This window comes from Dendronephthya gigantea, unplaced genomic scaffold (genome assembly GCF_004324835.1).
Source record: "Dendronephthya gigantea isolate DGI-Jeju-01 unplaced genomic scaffold, DenGig_1.0 000142F, whole genome shotgun sequence".
Taxonomy (NCBI): domain Eukaryota; kingdom Metazoa; phylum Cnidaria; class Anthozoa; order Malacalcyonacea; family Nephtheidae; genus Dendronephthya; species Dendronephthya gigantea.
Window position 1 is genome coordinate 246591 of NW_021163152.1, and position 19373 is coordinate 265963.

Sequence of the window (19373 nt, forward strand, 5' to 3'; positions counted from 1 at the left end):
ATACATAGAGTATTGAAATGTGCAGGTACATATAGATCATATTATTGGCTTCTATGTCAAGGTTGGTACTAGTTGTTTGGTACCATCAATCATCTCACTTCCAAAAGGCACCCTCCAACACACCTTCAATAAGGGCATGCATAGCCATCTCCACAAACTGGCAGGATACGAATACCTGCAACAAGAATAATTAAATAAGTGTTTAATACGAAGTGTTTAATACTTCATTAAAACTATATCAACTTTTTGATACTGCCTGAGTGTTTTTCGGTCCTCTGCATTCTTGGCTTCAGCAGTTCGCAAAGAAGATTAACATATACTCCTTGTCTCCGCTGGCGTTGTAATTAATTCTTCGTCCAGATTTGGCGACATACGGCTATCCTAAGGCGACGTCGCGTCAGCAAAATAAAGTAGAGCTATCTCAATCTCATATACTCTCACGCCATTTTTGTTTTTGATCAATTTTCGCAGTATGAATTTTTCTCGTCGTGTACAAAAAATGAACTTAGAGAGTTTGAGAAACAAACAGCAACCTATATATACAAATATATAAACACAAAAATATATTCACCTAATATTGTGGTATTCAAGAAAATACAAGCTAGTATTGGTGGGTTTCACGTATTGTTTTCGTATGATTTGAGTGTGGGTCAACCTTAATTACTTCCACCCTCACTTATGCTAAAGAGGAGTGAGCAAATGGTACGAAATTGCCCATATTTTTCACGAAACACAAAGCCAACACATACGACACAGAGTGTATAAAAAAAGTTCGAATTCAACTTTAACAGACTGCTGCCACATAAAATACTAGAGTAAATGATAAAATTTTTGTATGGCAATAAAGACTAGCCTATTATTAGGTTTTCGATTATATCTTTCGTATATCAATACGACCTGAAATAACCAAGTTATCGTCTACTGAAAATGGTTACTTGAAATCAAAATTTTCCGCTTATGGGAACTCGAAGTGACACCGCAGTCTCCGCTGTAACACCCTCCCCCTGTCGATGGTAACATTTTTGTGCCGGTTTCCCAGTGATCGCGCTAGGAGAAAGGGCATTTGCTCCCCCAATTTTGCTGTCTGGCTCCCTGTATGCACCCAATATTTTTTTATGTTACGTAAGTAGTCTATAGTTTTATGCGATGTTCACTTTATTAATAATAAAACTCCCCCCCCACTCATGACCCTCCCACTCATTTTAAGCAGGCTCCGTATTAGACAACTGCAGGCTCCCGTATTAGACAACCACAATAGTTAAACAAATTTATTTAATAATGTTGTCATAATTCGTCATAATATGTCATCGTTCTACACAAGACAATGTGCACGCAAGAGCGTCAATCCAACTAAAAATTTCAGGGGGAGGCACTTTTAAAATGAATCATATTGGCTAGATTAATGCGTTATGTACTAGCTACATTTCGTAATAAAAATGGCAATGATTGCGATCGCGAGCAGCAAATCCAGCGATGCAATGCAAAAATAGATTACTTAATATTTTACTATAAAATAGGTAGATATGGGGGGATATTTATGGGGGGATAATATCCCCCTAGGATTGACACTCTTGTGTTTATGCACCAATAGTTTCGTAGTAACCATAGTAATATTAAGTGTATTCAATTTTTGAATCCCGTTTTAAAGGTTTTGTCTTTTAAAGGTTTATATAGACTCTTAAACTTTATTTTAGTTTTTTCTAGAAAACGCCAAAGTTTTAAAAACATATTTACTTCATCTTCTTCTTTTTTTGTTTCTCCTGACCCTAATATCAAATTGCTATCTCTCGGGCTTTCTGGCATAGCTCCAATACTTCGACGTCCGTCATTCGTGTCAGAATTTCCCTTTCGTAAAGATCTTAATCTCATTTGAAGCGTCTCATGCCTAGTTTCTAACAATAGCTTTAAGCGTTCTATCTCTAGTTTTAGAATTGCAATGTTTTGAAAACTTTCAGTCTTATCAGAATGTTCTACTACATAGAGCTTTTCAAGAGCTTGTTGATACGAATCTAATGTTGACTTGTAATCTTTCACTGCCTGTTGTGTTATTTCAAAATTGTCACAAACGTCCCCACTGTCAAGAAAATATTCCTCATTTCGTTTTAATTGAATGTCAAGAGATTTTTGAAACGACTCCAATGCTGGCTTGTAATCTCCCATTTCATGTTGCGTATTTCCAATGCTTTCATAACTGTCAGCTGTTGCGGGATGGACTTCTCCAAATAGCTTTAACCTGATTTGAAGAGCTTTTAATTTCGACTCCAATGATGACTTGTAATCTCCCATGCTATTTTGTGTCTTTCCAATGCTTTCATAACTGTGAGCTGAAGCGGGATGGTCTTCTCCTAATAACTTTAACCTAATCTTAAGAGCTTTTTGCCTCGATTCCAATGATGACTGGTAATCTTTCATAAAATGTTGCAACATTCCCATGATTACATAAATATTAGCTGTTTCAGGATGATCTTCTCCAGAAAATTTTAACCTGATTTTAAGAGCTGTTTGAAGAGACTCTAATGCTGACATGAAATCATTTAGTCCAAGTTGTGTGAGAGAAATTGTAAGATAATTATTAGCTGTGGCAAGATTTTCTCCAAATAGCTTTAACCGGATTTTAAGAGCTTTTTGTTTCGACCCCAATGATGATTTGTAATCTTCCATGCTATTTTGTGTGTTTCCAATGCTTTCATAACTTTCAGCTGTTGCGGGATGATCTTCTCCAAATAGCTTTAACCTGATTTTAAGAGCTTTTTGTTTAGATTGTAATGATGAGTTGTAATCTTCCATGCTTTTTTGTGTCTTTCCAATGCTTTCCTAACTGTCAGCTGTTGCGGGATGATCTTCTCCAAATAGCTTTAACCTGATTTTAAGAGCTTTTTGTTTAGATTCTAATGATGAGTTGTAATCTTCCATGCGATTTTGTGTCTTTCCAATGTTTTCATAACTGTCACCGTTGCAGAATGGTCTTCTCCAAATAGTTTCAACCTGATTTCAAGAGCTTTTTGTTCAGACTGCAATGTTGATTTGTAATCTTGCATGTTATATTGTGTCTTTCCAATGCTTTCATAACTGTCAGCTGTTGTAGAATGATCTTCTCCAAATAGCTTTAACCCGATTTTAAGAGCTTTTTGTTTTGACTCCAATGATGACTTGTAATCTTTCATGGTATTTTGTGTCATTCCAATGCTTTCATAAATGTCAGCTGTTGCAGGATGGTTTTCTCCGAATAGCTTTAACCTGATTTTAAGAGCTTTTTGTTTACATTCTAATGATGATTTGTAATCTTCCATGCCATTTTGTGTATTTCCAATGCTTTCATAACTACTAGCTGTTGCAAGATGATCTTCTCCAAATAGCTTTAACCTGATTTGAAGAGCTTTTTGTTTCGACTCTAATGATGATTTGTAATCTTCCATGCCATTTTGTGTCTTTCCAATGCTTTCATAAATGTCAGCTGTTGCAGGATGATCTTCTCCAAATAGCTTTAACCTGATTTCAAGAGCTTTTTGTTTCGACTCCAATGATGACTTGTAATCTCCCATGCTATTTTGTGTCTTTCCAATGCTTTCATAACTGTCAGCTGTTGCGGGATGGTTCTCTCCAAATAGCTTTAACGTGATTTTATGAGCTTTTTGTTTCGACTCCAATGATGACTTGTAATCTTCCATGCCATTTTGTGTCTTTCCAATGCTTTCATAAATGTCAGTTGTTGCGGGATGATCTTCTCCAAATACATTTTACCTGATTTGAAGAGCTTTTTGTTTCGACTCCAGTGATGACTTGTAATCTTCCATGCTATTTTGTGTTTTTCCAATGCTTTCATAGATGTCAGCTGTTGGAGGATGATCTTCCCCAAATAGCTTTAACCTGATTTCAAGAGCTTTTTGTTTCGACTCCAATGATGACCTGTAATCTTCCATGCCATTTTGCGTCTTTCCAGTGCTTTCATAACTGTCAGCTGTTGCGGGATGGTTTTCTCCAAATAGCTTCAACCTGATTTTATGAGCTTTTTGTTTCGTCTGCAATGATGACTTGTAATCTTCCATGCTCTTTAGTGTCTTTCCAGTGCTTTCATAACTGTCAGCTGTTGCGGGATGGTTCTCTCCAAATAGCTTTAACGTGATTTTATGAGCTTTTTGTTTCGACTCCAATGATGACTTGTAATCTTCCATGCTCTTTAGTGTCTTTCCAATGCTTTCATAACTGTCGGCTGTTGCGGGATGGTTTTCTCCAAATAGCTTCAACCTGATTTTATGAGCTTTTTGTTTCGACTCCAATGATAACTTGTAATCTTCCATGCTTTTTTGTGTCTTTCCAATGCTTTCATAACTGTCAGCTGTTGCGGGATGGTCTTCTCCAAACAGCTTTAACCTTATATTAAGAGCTTTTTTTTTAGACTCCAATGATGAGTTGTAATCTTCCATGCTGTTTAGTGTCTTTTCAGTGCTTTCATAACTGTAAGCTGTTGCAGGATGATCTTCTCCAATCAGCTTTAACCTGATTGTAAAAGCTTTTTGTTTAGATTCTAATGATGATTTGTAATCTTCCATACTATTTTGTGTCTTTCCAATGCTTTCATAACAGTCAGCTGTTGCAGGATGATCTTCTCCAAATAGCTTTAATTTGATTTCAAGAGCTTTTTGTTTCGCCTTCAATGTTGATTGGTAATCTTTCATCTTATGTTGTGTTACTCCAATGCTTTCATAACTGTCAGCGGGGTCCGGATGAACTTCTTCAAGTAATTTCAATCTTGTTTTAAGAGCTTTTTGTTTCGACTCTAATGACTGGTTGTAGTCTTCCACTTCATGATCATGTTGTGTGATTCCAATGCTTTCGACCGAATTCACGGTGTATAATGAAGTCGGAGTATACTAAAAATAGTAATTCACTCAATAAACTACATAAATGCACCTAGTATGGCGGAACAAAAAGAAACTCCAAAAAGATATAAGATCGAATTTAGATCCAAAGTGTATGTGTAGACTGTATCATCGCCGATAGAATCGGTTTTACTATCATCACAAGTTCTTTTGACATTCAATACAGACAGAATTTAGAGGCAAATAACAATAGCAACACAGGTTATTTCGCTTTGCAGTACAGTATTCGTCATTTTTTTAAATACAACACGCAATGTGATTGGGCAGAATGTTTTTATACACTTTTCGGGGCAATCATATTGCGTGTTGTATTTAAAAAAAATGACGAATACCGGCGCCCTTAGCATCCAGCAACGAGACAAGAAATTTATACTCATGTTAGCAGACTCCAAAGACAATCGACTTGACAAGAAATTAATCATGCGTGACATGAACATATCAATTTGTTTGTGGTAAATATTGATAATGTATAATAATATGCATGCCAGTTCAGCCATTGCAACGTGCACAGACATTGAGACAGTGTTTATACTAATGACCCCAGTTAAAACTTCCTGCTTCTTTATAGAAATTGATATTATCTTGCTGAAATGTAAAGATTTGTATCAATATGGGCCCCAATTATCGTGCTGGCTACGCCACAGCTATGCTTTCAGCAATGCCGAATATTACGAAGCTATCTTTATAATAATCTAAAAAATAAACCTTCATCATTTACCTCCAATTAGCTTTTTTTTCATTCACCACCTCCATATTTTCAATCTTCACCTCCAGTCCTTCCACTTTAATTCCAACCAGAGAAAATTCTTCCTGCAAGCGTTCCTTCATCCTTCCTGATTCGTAATCCGCTAATACTTCCAGAAACCTTTCGTCTGTGAAACAATGTAACTCAAAATGCAAACATCCTGGTCGAATGTCACGAACGTCTTGATCATCGCGTTTCCCACCAACGCCCTTAGTAATTGCATCATCAATTATTGGCTTCAATGCTGGAAAACCAAAATACAGGGCGCCTAGACTTAGAACTATTCCAACTCCTAGTCCAATTCCTAGTCCAACTCCTAGTCCCAATCCCTGCCCCAATCCTTGTCCCACTCCATGCCCCACTGTGTTGCCCACTTCTCGTGCTATATCACACAACTTTCCTGCCACTTCTACTTTGGAAGTGCTAATATCGATGTTAAATATCCCTCCAGTTGCTACAATACGCAGAGCTTCTCCAGCAGCTGAAGCTGATTCTTCCATTGAGCAAATATCTTAAGCGTAGAACTGAAAGAAACAAAAATCAACATAACCAGCTGCTGTATTTTATATACAAAATGAGTATTTTTTAATGGAGTCCGCCCTTGCCCGCTGTCCCTGAAAAAATGCCCGCCGCCCCTGGATTTGAGGATAGCTTCTTGGTTCATTTATTAATCAGAATTATGATTTTGAAAAAGTATGGTTTGAATTGAAACGAATTGAAATAAATTTGATTTTGAAAATGAAACGACATGAAATGAAATGAATTTGTTAGATATCCAGTTAAAATTTGGGATCAGTGAACAAATATGACGTCAGTCATATGTAAATATAGAATGACGCCTGTCGAAATATGGTGTCAGGAGTGAGATTTGATAAGACATACAAATCGAATAAAAACTTCCCGAATTTCTTTTCCGGCAATGAAAACCAGCCGACAAATGGTCACAAAAGCAGTCATTGAAGGTAAAGAGTGGCCTTAAGTAGTTCTCAAACTGAATCTTATGACAAAATTTATATGCTGGAAAAAAATTAAAAATCTGCAGAAAATCGTGTCTGATCTGTGCATAGGCTCAGCTAAATGCACTTCTAGGCTACAGGTTTATGCCTATACTGAAAACAAGGCTGATATAAAAAAAAACGTGGTTACAGGAAGTTATGAGTCTGTTTGTATTAAGCATTCATAAAAAATTCCGCGTAAATCAATGATGCTGGAACGATGGTGAAGGCTCTGTCTTGGTAATATCGTTACTCGTTAATCATGCAACTCTTTTATTACTGCATTAAAGCGTGGAGCTCTGCATCCCAAAACAAATAATTTTTATTTAGATCGTATAGACAAGTTCTTCTGGCGGGCTTAACGTTGTGGCTATGCATGCAACAAAGAATATCACGATATCTGAAATTATCGAAGCTTTAAGGAGAGAAAATTATTTAGCATTATTATATGGCACGCGGTCTCGTGACTAAAATGGCGTGCGCTGATTGGTTCTTTACCGGTCTGGAATCCCCCAGTATTGGACCGTTGCCGTAGTAACGGTCCAACTCTCATATTTTTGAACAAAAACAAGCTTGCACTTTTATTTTTGACACGAAAAATATCGACGGAGAATGGACGAAGAAGAGCATTATTTGGTACATGTGAATATTATATTTATTCATCTTTGATTTTTGTTTATAATTATTACTGTATCATTCTTATTTAACGAGTAAAAAACAAAGTTTTTGAAGACACTTCAGTGCTTGCTTGGCGACTGGCTGCGAAAGAGCCGGCAAGAATGCTGCAGCGCATTGTATAAATAAATAAACTAAATATTGTATGCCATATAATAAATCCCTTATTAACCGAATACGTTCGGTCCGTACTGGAACCTCAAATTCGGTTAATAAGTGGTATATATTGTATCAAATCTAGATTATGAACTATACATATTGCTTCCTAGTTATAAACAGAGAGGCTTAAGACAAAGGGGACATATTTTTATTCCACTTCAAATTAAAACTGAACGATTCAAACGATCTTTTATAAATAGTCTTTTCAATTATTTGAAAAGACTATTTATAAAATTTAAAACTTGTACATAATAAATTCTTGTAATTAAATTTAATATATAAAATTATAGCATTTAAGATGCCTTGTACCAAAAAATCACGATTTATTCTGTTTTGAAAATTTCAAGGTTGCAAACTTATATGTCTCCCTAATCGACGCTGAATATTTTTCTCAAAAAAATATAAAGAAAAAAAATATATAAAGCACGCAAGAAAGGGTAATTGATAAACTTTTCATGGTTTACTTTAAAGACAATTGGCATCCTGAACGTGAAGTGTTGTATTCCGTATAGTCTAAGTAAAATAGCGACTGTTTAAAATAGATTGATCGTAGAAGTTTTATATTTTTACAGTCTGTAAAACGTTTTTTACAGGAAACGTTTTATATATTCGAGGTTCAGCTCCGAGGCAAAACCAATTCCGTCGTTCTAGTGTTAAAACCTAGTTTGTTATCGTTTTTACAAAAATCTACCATTGAGTGTGCCTGGTCTGGGTAACTATAGTAGTGATCAGAGCAGCTTGGCTTGCAATATGGCATGAAAAGATTTTTATATTTTTCAAAAAAAAGTCTAAAAAGTAAATTAAGTCCGCGTAAATCAATTGAATTAGCCATGTGAGTAAATAAATTGCTCAATTTACTGCTCAATTTACTTCAGAGCACTTGCATAGCTTATGCCGCGATGTTGTAATAACATGAACTGTGAAATGAAACTATGGCAAGTATTAGGTAGCAATTAAGGTAGCTATATAAAAAGCGTTGAACTCTTTGATTTTCAGATAATTACTCCGGCGTCAGCGACGGAGTTGAAAATTCGCCTCGGTTTTCTTTTGTTTTTTTTTTTTTTATTTTCGTCGTCGCAAGTGTGTTTTGGCGCGAAATATACTAGTATTTGAAAAGTGTACGGTATGTGACCATAATTATCTACGTAACAGTTTTGCCTCCCAAGATGTGGTCGTGCTTGTATGGGCGCGTTGACACGTCGCAGTTTGCACGGGATTGAACATTTAATATAGCTATATAAGCGCGAATTCCAAAGTGTAAGAGTAAGACAAAGTGAACGTATCATGCGGTTTATTAACATTTTTGAACAATTGAACTTCTATACTTTTTAAAGCACGATGTGCTTCTGAATGTCGCGATCGAACAACATTTAGGTTCGCAAAGCATATAAATGAGTATGAACTGTATTGTTTATTTTCAGAAGCTTTATATTAAAGATTGGCACGTGAGTGAACTCCAGAACGGGCGTCTTGTTATTTATTTAAAACACAAGTCACAAGCCAACATAATTTACATGTTGTCAGCTTGGCTGATTTCACAATAGTGCCTCCCACGTGTGATAGTGCAACCTTATCCGACCCGTTCACATGACTTAATTAACCAACCAATCAAATAAATTAATTTAGAATATAAAGATCTATTGTTTCCTACAGTAGTTTTAAACAGTTTAGGGGTTCAAACGTACTTTCCGATATGAAAGTAAGAAAAGCTAACTGACGCAATATTTTCTGCGAAACAGGGGCAAAATAAGATCGAAATAATTATATCCACTTCATCGTCATCACAGTTCTGTGAAAACGCCTGGAAGTCAGCAGGAAATAAAACCCTATTTTGGTATATAAGCTAGCTTACTTAATAATTAGCTCCTTTATTGCTTATTTTTTTACGATCTTTTATGATCGATTTTTAAGGTTTACGATCTACAAACTCTATCCGCTCAACTTGACGCTATCGACTTCTTTCGTTTCGTTAGAAAACTTTTTGACCAAAAATTATTTATTCCTTTGACTCACGTGACTCGGGCCGTGCTGCTGTTGGGCCGACACCTTAAATGTAGATTGCGATAAACCCCCTAGTATTTGGCAAAGCATATGCCAACGTCGGTTATTCTCATTTGTATGAAGTAATAATTCCTGAACGACGTGACATTATATTATTTGTTTATTATTGTACAGGGTTTTTTCTCTTTATATAAAAAGCGTTCTTTGTACACAACGCTTCGCGATGCAAATATCGTCATATCGACCAGTACATATATCGGCAACACATCTTTATTCCTGTGAAATATTTCGAACCGACGATATTCAAAAACACCATGTGACTCATTTTAATCATTCTGTTTTGGGGGTCATTTTGACCCATCTGTTTTTGCAGCGTACGAAAGTTCTGAAGAAATTCTATGAAATAGCGGCTTAGAATATTAAGAAATGTTCTTGGCAGAGCGAAACGTGAAATTAGTAATAAATATAGTGGTACAAAATCTCTTTTTTGGAGTATATATCCTACGCTGATTTTGTGTGTTTTGTTAAAATTGTTACGCAAGGCTTTATTGAGTTTAGAGATACGCATATAAAAATAGCTGTAAAAATAGGAATATCAATAGCATGACAGGGATTAGTGAATGATTTTTGCCACAAGACGCCTGAGTAAATATAACTTCCGGGCTTGGTGGAAAACACGGACCCCGGACTACGGACCACGGACTACAGACTACGGACCACGGACTACGGACCACGGACTACGGACTACGGACCACGGACTACGGACCACGGACGTACTTCCAAAATATTTCCACCATTGAAAATGCGATTTGCCTACCTGCACAAAAGTGAGCCCCCTTTATTTGGAATGCTTTCCGTGGATGTGGACATTTGTTTCACATTGAATGTGTTCTGCCTATCATTAGCCATTGCCCAGTTTGTCAAGCAACGTTTTTGGCAAAAGTTGAAGCTCTTGGCAAGACGGCAAACAAGGCTGTGTTTTCTCCTGCAAATATCAGCGTTGACGAAGCGAACACAGCGACGAAGAGAGTGATCCTTAAGACGACGACGGCTACGACGATGATACAGAAAACAAACAGAATTAAACAACAGTAAACAATTTCTTGGATAACCCCTTGGGCTTTAGTTTCCTCTTCCAAGAATCCAACCGGATATGAGTGATGTGATATCTAATAATAACACTACACTTTTAACTCTGACGTGTTCCGACGAGAAAGATATTACTCTGTACCACAGAATAGGGTCCTAACTACACTGTAGTCAGTCTACTGGAAGGAAATACGTTTAAAGTACAAAATTTATAGAGTCTGACAAAGTATTTCATATGCGTTTTAAAGACAGGCTATACTGAGGTGTCTGCTATTTTACGCGCGTTGACACACGGTTATTCAAACATAAATATTTCGCGTTGTGCATCGAATTTACAAAATCCCCACAAGGAAATTAAAGAAAAAGTCACGCTTTGTCACAATTTGTTAGTTTTGAGGTGAAAAGTTTAATATTGAATGGCACGGAGGGCTTAGAACATGGTGTTATTTTCCCACTCCTTTTGTTCGTATATTTCGAATTTCACGCAGTCTGATTGGTCAAGGAGGAAAAATGTAAACAAACACACTGGCTAACATGATTCACCCTTGTTCCGTAGTCCGTAGTCCGTGGTCTGTAGTCCGTGGTCCGTAGTCCGGGATCCATGTTTTCCACCAAGCCTAACTTCCGACCCATTCGCAATCATTAATCACATTTCCTTTCATGCATGACATTTCGTGGGATTGAATAAATAGTGAGGTGAAAATATCAATCTCCTGTCACAACGTGCGCACCTGGATCAACAGTCGTATGTCGTTGCCAAGTTTAACTGTCACATTTGAAAATATGCATGCTTGAGGCAGCTGCGAAGCTCTATGTCAATCAACTGTGTTTTTTATAATGCGCGGTCGAGCATTTTAAGGATTAGGTCAGAGAAAGCTTAATTCGATTAAAATAGAAGAATAGGTAGTTAAGTTATAAAAAGATTCACAGAAACAATGTTTGATAATTTTAATGGTTGTTGATGATAAATATTTTAAGTTATGAACATTTGAAAGTATTGACGATAGAGCTAAAGACCAACTCGACTAGTGCGACAACGCCTTATATAAACAAGATATGAGAGCTGGAACGAGCTTCTAACGCCAACCCACATTTCTAACTAACAGCGCTGGTTGGTTGGATAAGGATCAGCCACTCTAGTTGATGACGTGTGCAAGTTTCTGTGGACTAGCGGAGTAAAAAGCATCCCCAACCTTCAGTAGACTAGCGGAGTAAAAAGCATATGAATCATTAGAGAAGCTCAACCTTTACAGAACCAACGACCAAAGACAAGAACAGCAACGACGAATATTTTAAGAGAAGAGAAGAACGAAGCCAGAAAACTAACATCAATGAACATTAGTTAATCTATTGTAAAAGATCTCCTACCTCGCGTAAATAGAAAATAAAGCAAAATATTAGAAGTTTATAAATAGAAAATAAAACAAAATATTAGAAGTTTATATTCCTATATATCGAATTACAGTTTTATTTTTTAAAATAATGCTTAAATGTTCAAAATGCAATTTGAATTTCGAACGTTTGAATGATTGAAATGAGTCACATGGTGTTTGAATATGGTGTTGAATGCGTGTTGAATGTCGTGCGTACTTCACATTGATGCAGGAATTCACACCCTATTTTAGTCATATACAGTACAGTGAGTACATAATTCGCAATAGCTACGAAATCTGTGATGATTTGGGGATTTCGTTTGGTAAGCCATTCTTCTTCTAAGTCGATCAAAACCTTCAACAGTGCGCCATTCACCACTCAGTGCAAGTGTTCTCGCTGAATAAACGACATTTTACAATACTGTAACGCCTGTATTATAAAGCTCACTCTCGCTGCACTCATCATGAGTGATGAGTGACATAGAAATTCTGTTATTATGATCAATGAAAAAGCCCTAACTTTAATCAACAGAATGATTTGAGGTAAGACATTGAAAATCAAGATCTTGCGCCAGTGGAATTACGTCAGGAATCGTTACAACGCGATTCAGATCTCCTATACTCAACGAGTTTGAGTATGAGTTGCGCTTTTAATTCTAGGAAATACAACGGCAGCGGCAATGTCCTTACAACAATGGCATTGATCCTTTAAGACAAAAGAAAGTGTAAATTACGTGGCCTAATATTGTGGTATTAAAGAAAATACGAGCTAGTATCGACTTGATTTGCCTCTTCAAGTTTCCCTTTATCTGAAACAGTTATTATATCATAAACATGGTCACAGCAAAGTTGCTTCTCAGTAACACTCCAAACAACATCGAACACATTAACTGTTACCGCGTGTCTTGCACCGTGAAATTGGTGTAAGTCACGATGCCGTTTCACCAACTACGGCAGTGTGCAACATTAGAGGTGAATATATTTTGGCCGTTGCCGTTGGGGGCGTTGCAGTTGTATTTTCAAACAAAACTCACTAATAGCTAATAAGCGCGACGCTGACTCGCTGAGATGTAGTAGAACTTTGTAGTAATATCATAATTGTCTTTAATAGAGTAAGACATGGGCACAGACGAATGCAGTCAACGTTAAAAAGAAAAAAATGTAGTTATTACTAGCTGTGCTAAATAATAATATTAATTCCTGCGCGATGTGGCTGATATTACGCCAGAATTCAGGAAGTCCCGATCAGACTATCATGTTTTCACAAAATCAGGAAAAAATCAACATCAACCGTTTAGGTAACATTGCTATAATGTAGTACCTCATTGTCGAGTTCCTTGCTTGTGAACGAAGATAAAAAATCGATTTAATTCTGTGTAATACAAACGTCCTTCAGTCTGCGAAGTTGAAAGTAAATATGCCACTAGAGCTCGTAAAAGGGATGGGCCGATACCAATACATACTTCCGATACCAATACTCACTCCGATACCAAGAAAAAGTATCGACTTCCGATAGCTATTGAGTACCTTATTTGTCGAGTTCCTTGCTTTTGAACGAAGATAAAAATCGATTTAATTCTGTGTAATACAACGACTTGTCTTTCAGTCTGCGAAGTTGAAAGTAAATATGCCACTAGGAGCTAGTAAAAGGGATGGGCCGATACTATCGAAACTTTATCGTGAACAAAACATAAAACTCTTTGTATTTTACAAACAACAACGTGGATACAACATAAAAGACAGAGCATGTGACTAGCATAAATTATCTGACGTAATACGAACACACTTAATATATACATTCCTAACACTCCCACTTATTAGTTGTGTTCATAGTAAAAAAAACTGTAAAATGTCAAATGTAAACTATATGGTTCAAAATGAACAAATATTCAGTGAGCTTCTAAGTTTTTGGAATCTGTGCTTTGGTAAAGCTTTCGTCATAATATCTGCGATCATGTCATGCGTCGAACAATATTCGACCTTGATTTCCTCTGAGATGATTCTTTCTCTTATGAAGTAGAAATTTATATCAATGTGTTTAGTCCTATTGTGGAACTTCCTCGCTATCTCTATTGCACCTTGATAATCTTCTTTGATCAAGGTAGGGGTGTCAGGCTTACAACCAAGATCAGATAGCAATCTTCGTATCCAAATGGCCTCTTGACTGGCCTGACTCATGGCAACGAATTCAGCTTCTGTTGTTGACTTCGCAACCGTTGATTGCTTCTTGCTGCTCCAGCTTATTGTAGCATCGGCTACTTTAAAAACATATCCACTGGTCGATCGTCGAGTGTCTATGTCGCCAGCCCAGTTGGCATCGGAGTAGCCATGTGCGTCGCAATCATTTTCGCCGGTACGTATTTTAATCCAAAGGTTAATGTTCCCTTGAGATATCGCAGCACACGTTTAATGCCAAACCAATGGTCTTTAGAAGGATCTGACATGTATTGTGACAAGATGCTAACGGCAGCTGTGATATCTGGTCGGGTGGTGGTTGATACGTAAGTTAAGCAACCAATTGCTTGTTGATAGATTTCTTTATCGAATGGCTCGTCTTCATCTGTTCGCTTACGAAACGTTTTCCCAGTTTCGAGTGGAGTCGATACAGGATTGCAATCACTCATACCAAAACGAACTAAGACATTCTCTAGGTACTTCTCTTGATTTATAAACAAGATCTTCTCTGACCGATTTCTCTTGATGGACATGCACAGAATATAATGTATTTCTCCTTGATCTACCATTTGAAATTTTTCTTGTAACAATTTCTTCTCTGCGTTGAGCATTTCGATGTCGTTGGACACTGGGATAATATCATCAACATAGATTGCAAGAATCACAAAACTAACGACGCCATCATCACGTTTAACTGACTTCACGTAAAGACAGTTATCTGCATCGCTCTTTCGGTATCCAATCTTTACCAAGAATTCGTTGAGGGTTTGGTTCCAACATCTTGCTGACTGTTTCAGCCCATACAAGCTTCTTTTCAGCTTGCAAACATGATCTTGATGTTTTGAATCAACGAAACCTTCTGGCTGTGACATGTATATTTCGTGTTCAAGTGATCCATTGAGGAATGCTGTAGTTACATCCATTTGGTGGATTTCCAGATCATGTGCATTTGCGAGTGCTAGCAATGTTCTGATGCTAGAGTACCGAGCTACCGGTGAGAACACTTCTTCATAATCTATGCCGTACGTTTGTGTGTATCCCTAGGCGACCAACCTAGCTTTGTATCGATCAACTTCTCCGTTAGCGTTATGCTTTATTTTGAGAATCCACTTTGAACCGACAACGCAAGCGTCATCAGGTGGCTCAACTAGCTCCCATGTATCACTTTTTACCAATGATTCATATTCTGCTTCTAGAGCTAGCTTCCATTTCTCACCGTTCTTGCCGTTCAAAGCTTCTGCTACGGATTTAGGTTCTTCATCACTTAATAATGGTGACTCAGCTGCATTGCATTCATCAGGAGCAAATCTTCTTGGGGCTTTTCTCTCTCTTTTCGGCCCGATGTTCTGTACTTGCCTTAGAAAATTCTGTTCATATGTATCTCTGGGTTGATCCACTCCCACTGCTGGTTGATGCTCTAATTCGGGAGGGATCGCGGGCTCAACCACAGTATCCGTCATCACTTCATTCTCGTTTGCTATCACGTATTTGTCAACATCGTCCAATAGAATGTTCTCTTTATTCGGTAATTGGAAGTCATGGAATTTGTTCTCATGAAATAGTACGTCTTTGCTTCGAACAAAGCGCTTTGACTCTAGATCATACACCTTATAGCCTTTCGTCTCAAGTGGATAACCAATGAAAATTCCTTTTTTAGACTTGGGATCTAGCTTTCGTCTTAGACCATCTGGAACGTGTACAAAACAAATCGACCCAAATACCTTTAAGTTAGAAACATCAGGTTTTCTTCCAGTCCAGCATTCATATGGTGTTTTTTCAGTTAGGGAAATTGTAGGACTTCGATTATGAATGTATGTGGCTGTATTGATTGCTTCTGCCCAAAAGCTGAGAGGAAGTCCAGCGTGAAATAACATGGATTTTGCAGATTCCACCAGAGTTCTATTTAGTCTTTCTGAAATTCCGTTCTGTTCAGGGTGTATGGATTGGTGTACTGATGAATTATTCCTTTGCTTTTACAGAACTGCGTAAATTGATTACTTGTATATTCCCCTCCATTATCCGTTCGGATAATTTTGACCTTCGAACCAGTTGATTTTTCAGCCATGCTTACATATTCTTGGAACTTTAATGACTTCTGACTTGTTCTTAAGAAAGTACACTGTAACATATTTGGTGTAGTGATCAGTGAATGTTAGTATGTACTTGCTACCGCCAATGGAATTCACATTCATAGGTCCGCAAACATCGCTGTGCACTATCTGTAGTGGATGAGTTGTCTTGTTAGAACTTGCCTTTGGTACAGGAACTTTGTGCATCTTTGCTCGAGCGCAGGATTCACAGTGTTTCACCATTTCACTGTTAGAAGGATTCATACCATCAACCATTTTCTTCTTTGTCAATTGATCAATATACTTGTAATTCAGATGACCAAATCTACAGTGCCAAGTCTCCAAAGAAGCTTTCCCAGAAGCAACATTGACAAAGTCAGGTTGAGTGTTAAGTACATACAGGTTATTACTGACCAAGTGTCCTATAGTCAGGGTCTTTCCATCTTTCGTAACATGACAGTTGTCTTGTTCGAACAACACTTCAGCACCTTTTTGCGTCATGGCTGGGACCGATAACAGGTTTTTGGAGATTTCTGGTACATGCAAAACATTGTACAAGCCCAGTGTTACAACATTTGATCTATCATAAACTTCCAGTGTCACTTTTCCTTCTCCAAATGCTTTTATCACTGTGTTATCACCAAGGTATATTTCAGATGGTTGCGAATATTGGATGTAATTGGTAATCATACCCTTTTCTGATGTCATGTGCTTGGTTGCCCCACTATCTATGAACCATAGCTTGTTGTCTTGAGGATGATTTGTTGTGGAATGAAGGGCAAAGTCTTCATTATCTTTTCCATCGTTAGGTTGTGTATTTCCACTTTCTTCAGCTAAATTTGACTGTGGTTTAACATTTCTTCTGATCTGTGGACAATTCCGCACGATATTACCACATTTATAGCACTTAGGACCATTGCCAACTCTTTCAGGATTGTACTGTTTAGAACTGTCCGAATGTTTCCTTTCAGACTGGTTTCCAAACCGTTGATTTCGTTTAATATTAGGATTGTGTTCCTTTCTCAGAAACAATGCTTCATGTTGTTTGGACATCTCCGTTTGACTTTCGACTTTCTCTTTCGTTTTAAATGCTCTTCGGTTAGTAATTTCTTTACATTTTCCCATGTTAATTCTTCCATTTTTTGCACATTCAAACTTGAGACGAGAGAATCGTAAGATTCAGGTAGACTACCGAGAACGACAGTCGCAAACTTTTGATCGGATATCACTTCGTTCATCTCCCTCAATTGCTCAGCCAACGTGGTCATGTGTGTAATATGTTCAAGAACGTCTGTTCCTTCCTTCATAGTCGCAGCGTAAAATCGTCTGTTTAATCTAACGACTTGGGCAACAGAGACACACTCGAATTGCTTCTTTAATAATTCCCAAGCTTCTTTAGAATTGGTAATACTGGAAATATGAATTTGCAATTTCTTCTCTACATTCAAAGTCTATCAACGAATACGCTTTATCTGATTTAAGGTTGTACGTATTTCTCACTGCAGCTGTAGCCGTTTCATCTGGTGCTACCTCGGTTCCCATAGCGAAACCCCAAAGTCCTCGTTCCATTCAGAACAAGTTTCATGTTGTATTTCCAAGATTGATAATTATCGCCCTTCAGGGGCTCAATCTTCGTGATTTGAAATTCCGCCATTGAAATTACACGATCACATAAAAGACTCTTTTGAATTTACTTTCCACCGTTTCTTCGCCAATAGTAAAACTACGGCACGTTCACGTCTCAAAAACTATACGACCGTATCCGGGACCGTACCTGGGCCCATAACCTATTGAAACTTTATCGTGAACAAAACATAAAACTTTTTGTATTTTACAAGCAACAACGTGGATACAACATAAAAGACAGAGCATGTGACTAGCATAAATTATCTGACGTAATACGAACACACTTAATATATACATTCCTAACAGATACCAATACTTACTTCCGATACCAATACTTACTTCCGATACGAAGAAAAAGTATCGACTTCCGATAGCTATTGAGTACCTCATTTGTCGAGTTCCTTGCTTTTGAGCGAAGATAAAAATCGATTTAATTCTGTGTAATACAACGACTCGTCTTTCAGTCTGCGAAGTTGAAAGTAAAAATTAATATGCCACTTGGAACTAGGAAAGGATGGGCCGATACCAATGCTTACTTCCGATACCAAGAAAAAGTATCGACTTCCGATACCTATTGAGTATGAGCCTCTGGTGTTTTGTCAGTGGTGACGAAACAAACGACAGTGAAGTACTTCATTTTTCTGCCGGACGGACACCTCGAGTGCGATCCTCTTTTATTTCACGCTGAATTTGGCTGGACATGGTTGGTTGAAAACAGGAGAGCTTGCATTTAATCCTGACCAAGGTTTTGTTCGACAATTTTCCTTCCGATTCATGCAATATTCTTTCCTTCCGAATGTCGGATTTAATATGCCCAGGTAATGATGTAAATATTTGAAGCAGTATGAACTGGATCAACAATTTGTCGTCACCGGACATTTAGCCGAAAGACACTTTGCCGAACGGCATGTCGAAAGGCATGTCGCCGAACAGACTTGTTGCCGAAAATAGCAGTGCTTTGAGAATTTTTATGTTCTTTGTGTTTGCGCGCACGTGCCAAAAATTGCCATATTAGAATTATACTATTGATAAACGTAAAGGTTTTGTTTACACAATCTTTTATTAATATCGAGAGTATAGCTAGATGCATACAAATTTTATGAAAAGCATCCGCCGAGTTTAAAACATTCTTTCTACCCTGTAAATGCATTCAAGTACATTGTCGTGTTCTCTCAAGTTTTACTAACAATTTTACTCACAAAACTATAAATACTTTAAATTTACTCATAAAAAATACTCACAAAATATCACTTTTCGGCAAAATGTCTTTTCTGTAAAAAGTCCCTTCGACAAATTGTCCGACCGGCAAAATATCCCGTTCGGCAAAGTGTTGTCTTTCGGCAAAATATCCGGATGCCACAATTTGTAATTGCCACCTGAATGCTCGATATGCCAGCGAGAGGGAGGCAAGGGGCAGTTGGTAATAACTAAGGAATACTCTACGGTAGATGGTTGCCAATCGTTCAGAGTCAATTAGTAATTAGGTGGCCGATGGAGGGGAGGGTCGCTAATTTGTCCCCCCCCCCTAGTTTAATTAATAAAACACTTATCACTACACAATTTAAAGAGAAATGAGTGATGGGAGT

General features: G+C 37.5%; 3 protein-coding genes across 3 annotated transcripts; all 3 read right to left on the reverse strand.

The window, feature by feature from the left end:
• Positions 1–1606: 1606 nt before the first annotated feature.
• On the reverse strand, positions 1607–2809 carry LOC114536689 (kinesin light chain-like). The gene has a single exon (XM_028558043.1). It carries the CDS (start codon positions 2785–2787, stop codon positions 1624–1626), a length of 1164 nt encoding a protein of 387 aa, XP_028413844.1. The 5' UTR covers positions 2788–2809; the 3' UTR covers positions 1607–1623.
• Positions 2810–2875: 66 nt separating this feature from the next.
• On the reverse strand, positions 2876–3681 carry LOC114536690 (nephrocystin-3-like). The gene has a single exon (XM_028558044.1). It carries the CDS (start codon positions 3666–3668, stop codon positions 2889–2891), a length of 780 nt encoding a protein of 259 aa, XP_028413845.1. The 5' UTR covers positions 3669–3681; the 3' UTR covers positions 2876–2888.
• A 56-nt stretch (positions 3682–3737) lies between these two features.
• Positions 3738–6125, reverse strand: LOC114536661 (nephrocystin-3-like). The gene is made up of 2 exons (XM_028558013.1): positions 5649–6125; positions 3738–4871 (listed from the first exon to the last, which is right to left on the reverse strand). The coding sequence occupies exons 1-2, from the start codon at positions 6123–6125 to the stop codon at positions 3738–3740; spliced, it is 1611 nt and encodes a 536-aa protein (XP_028413814.1).
• Positions 6126–19373: the final 13248 nt, after the last annotated feature.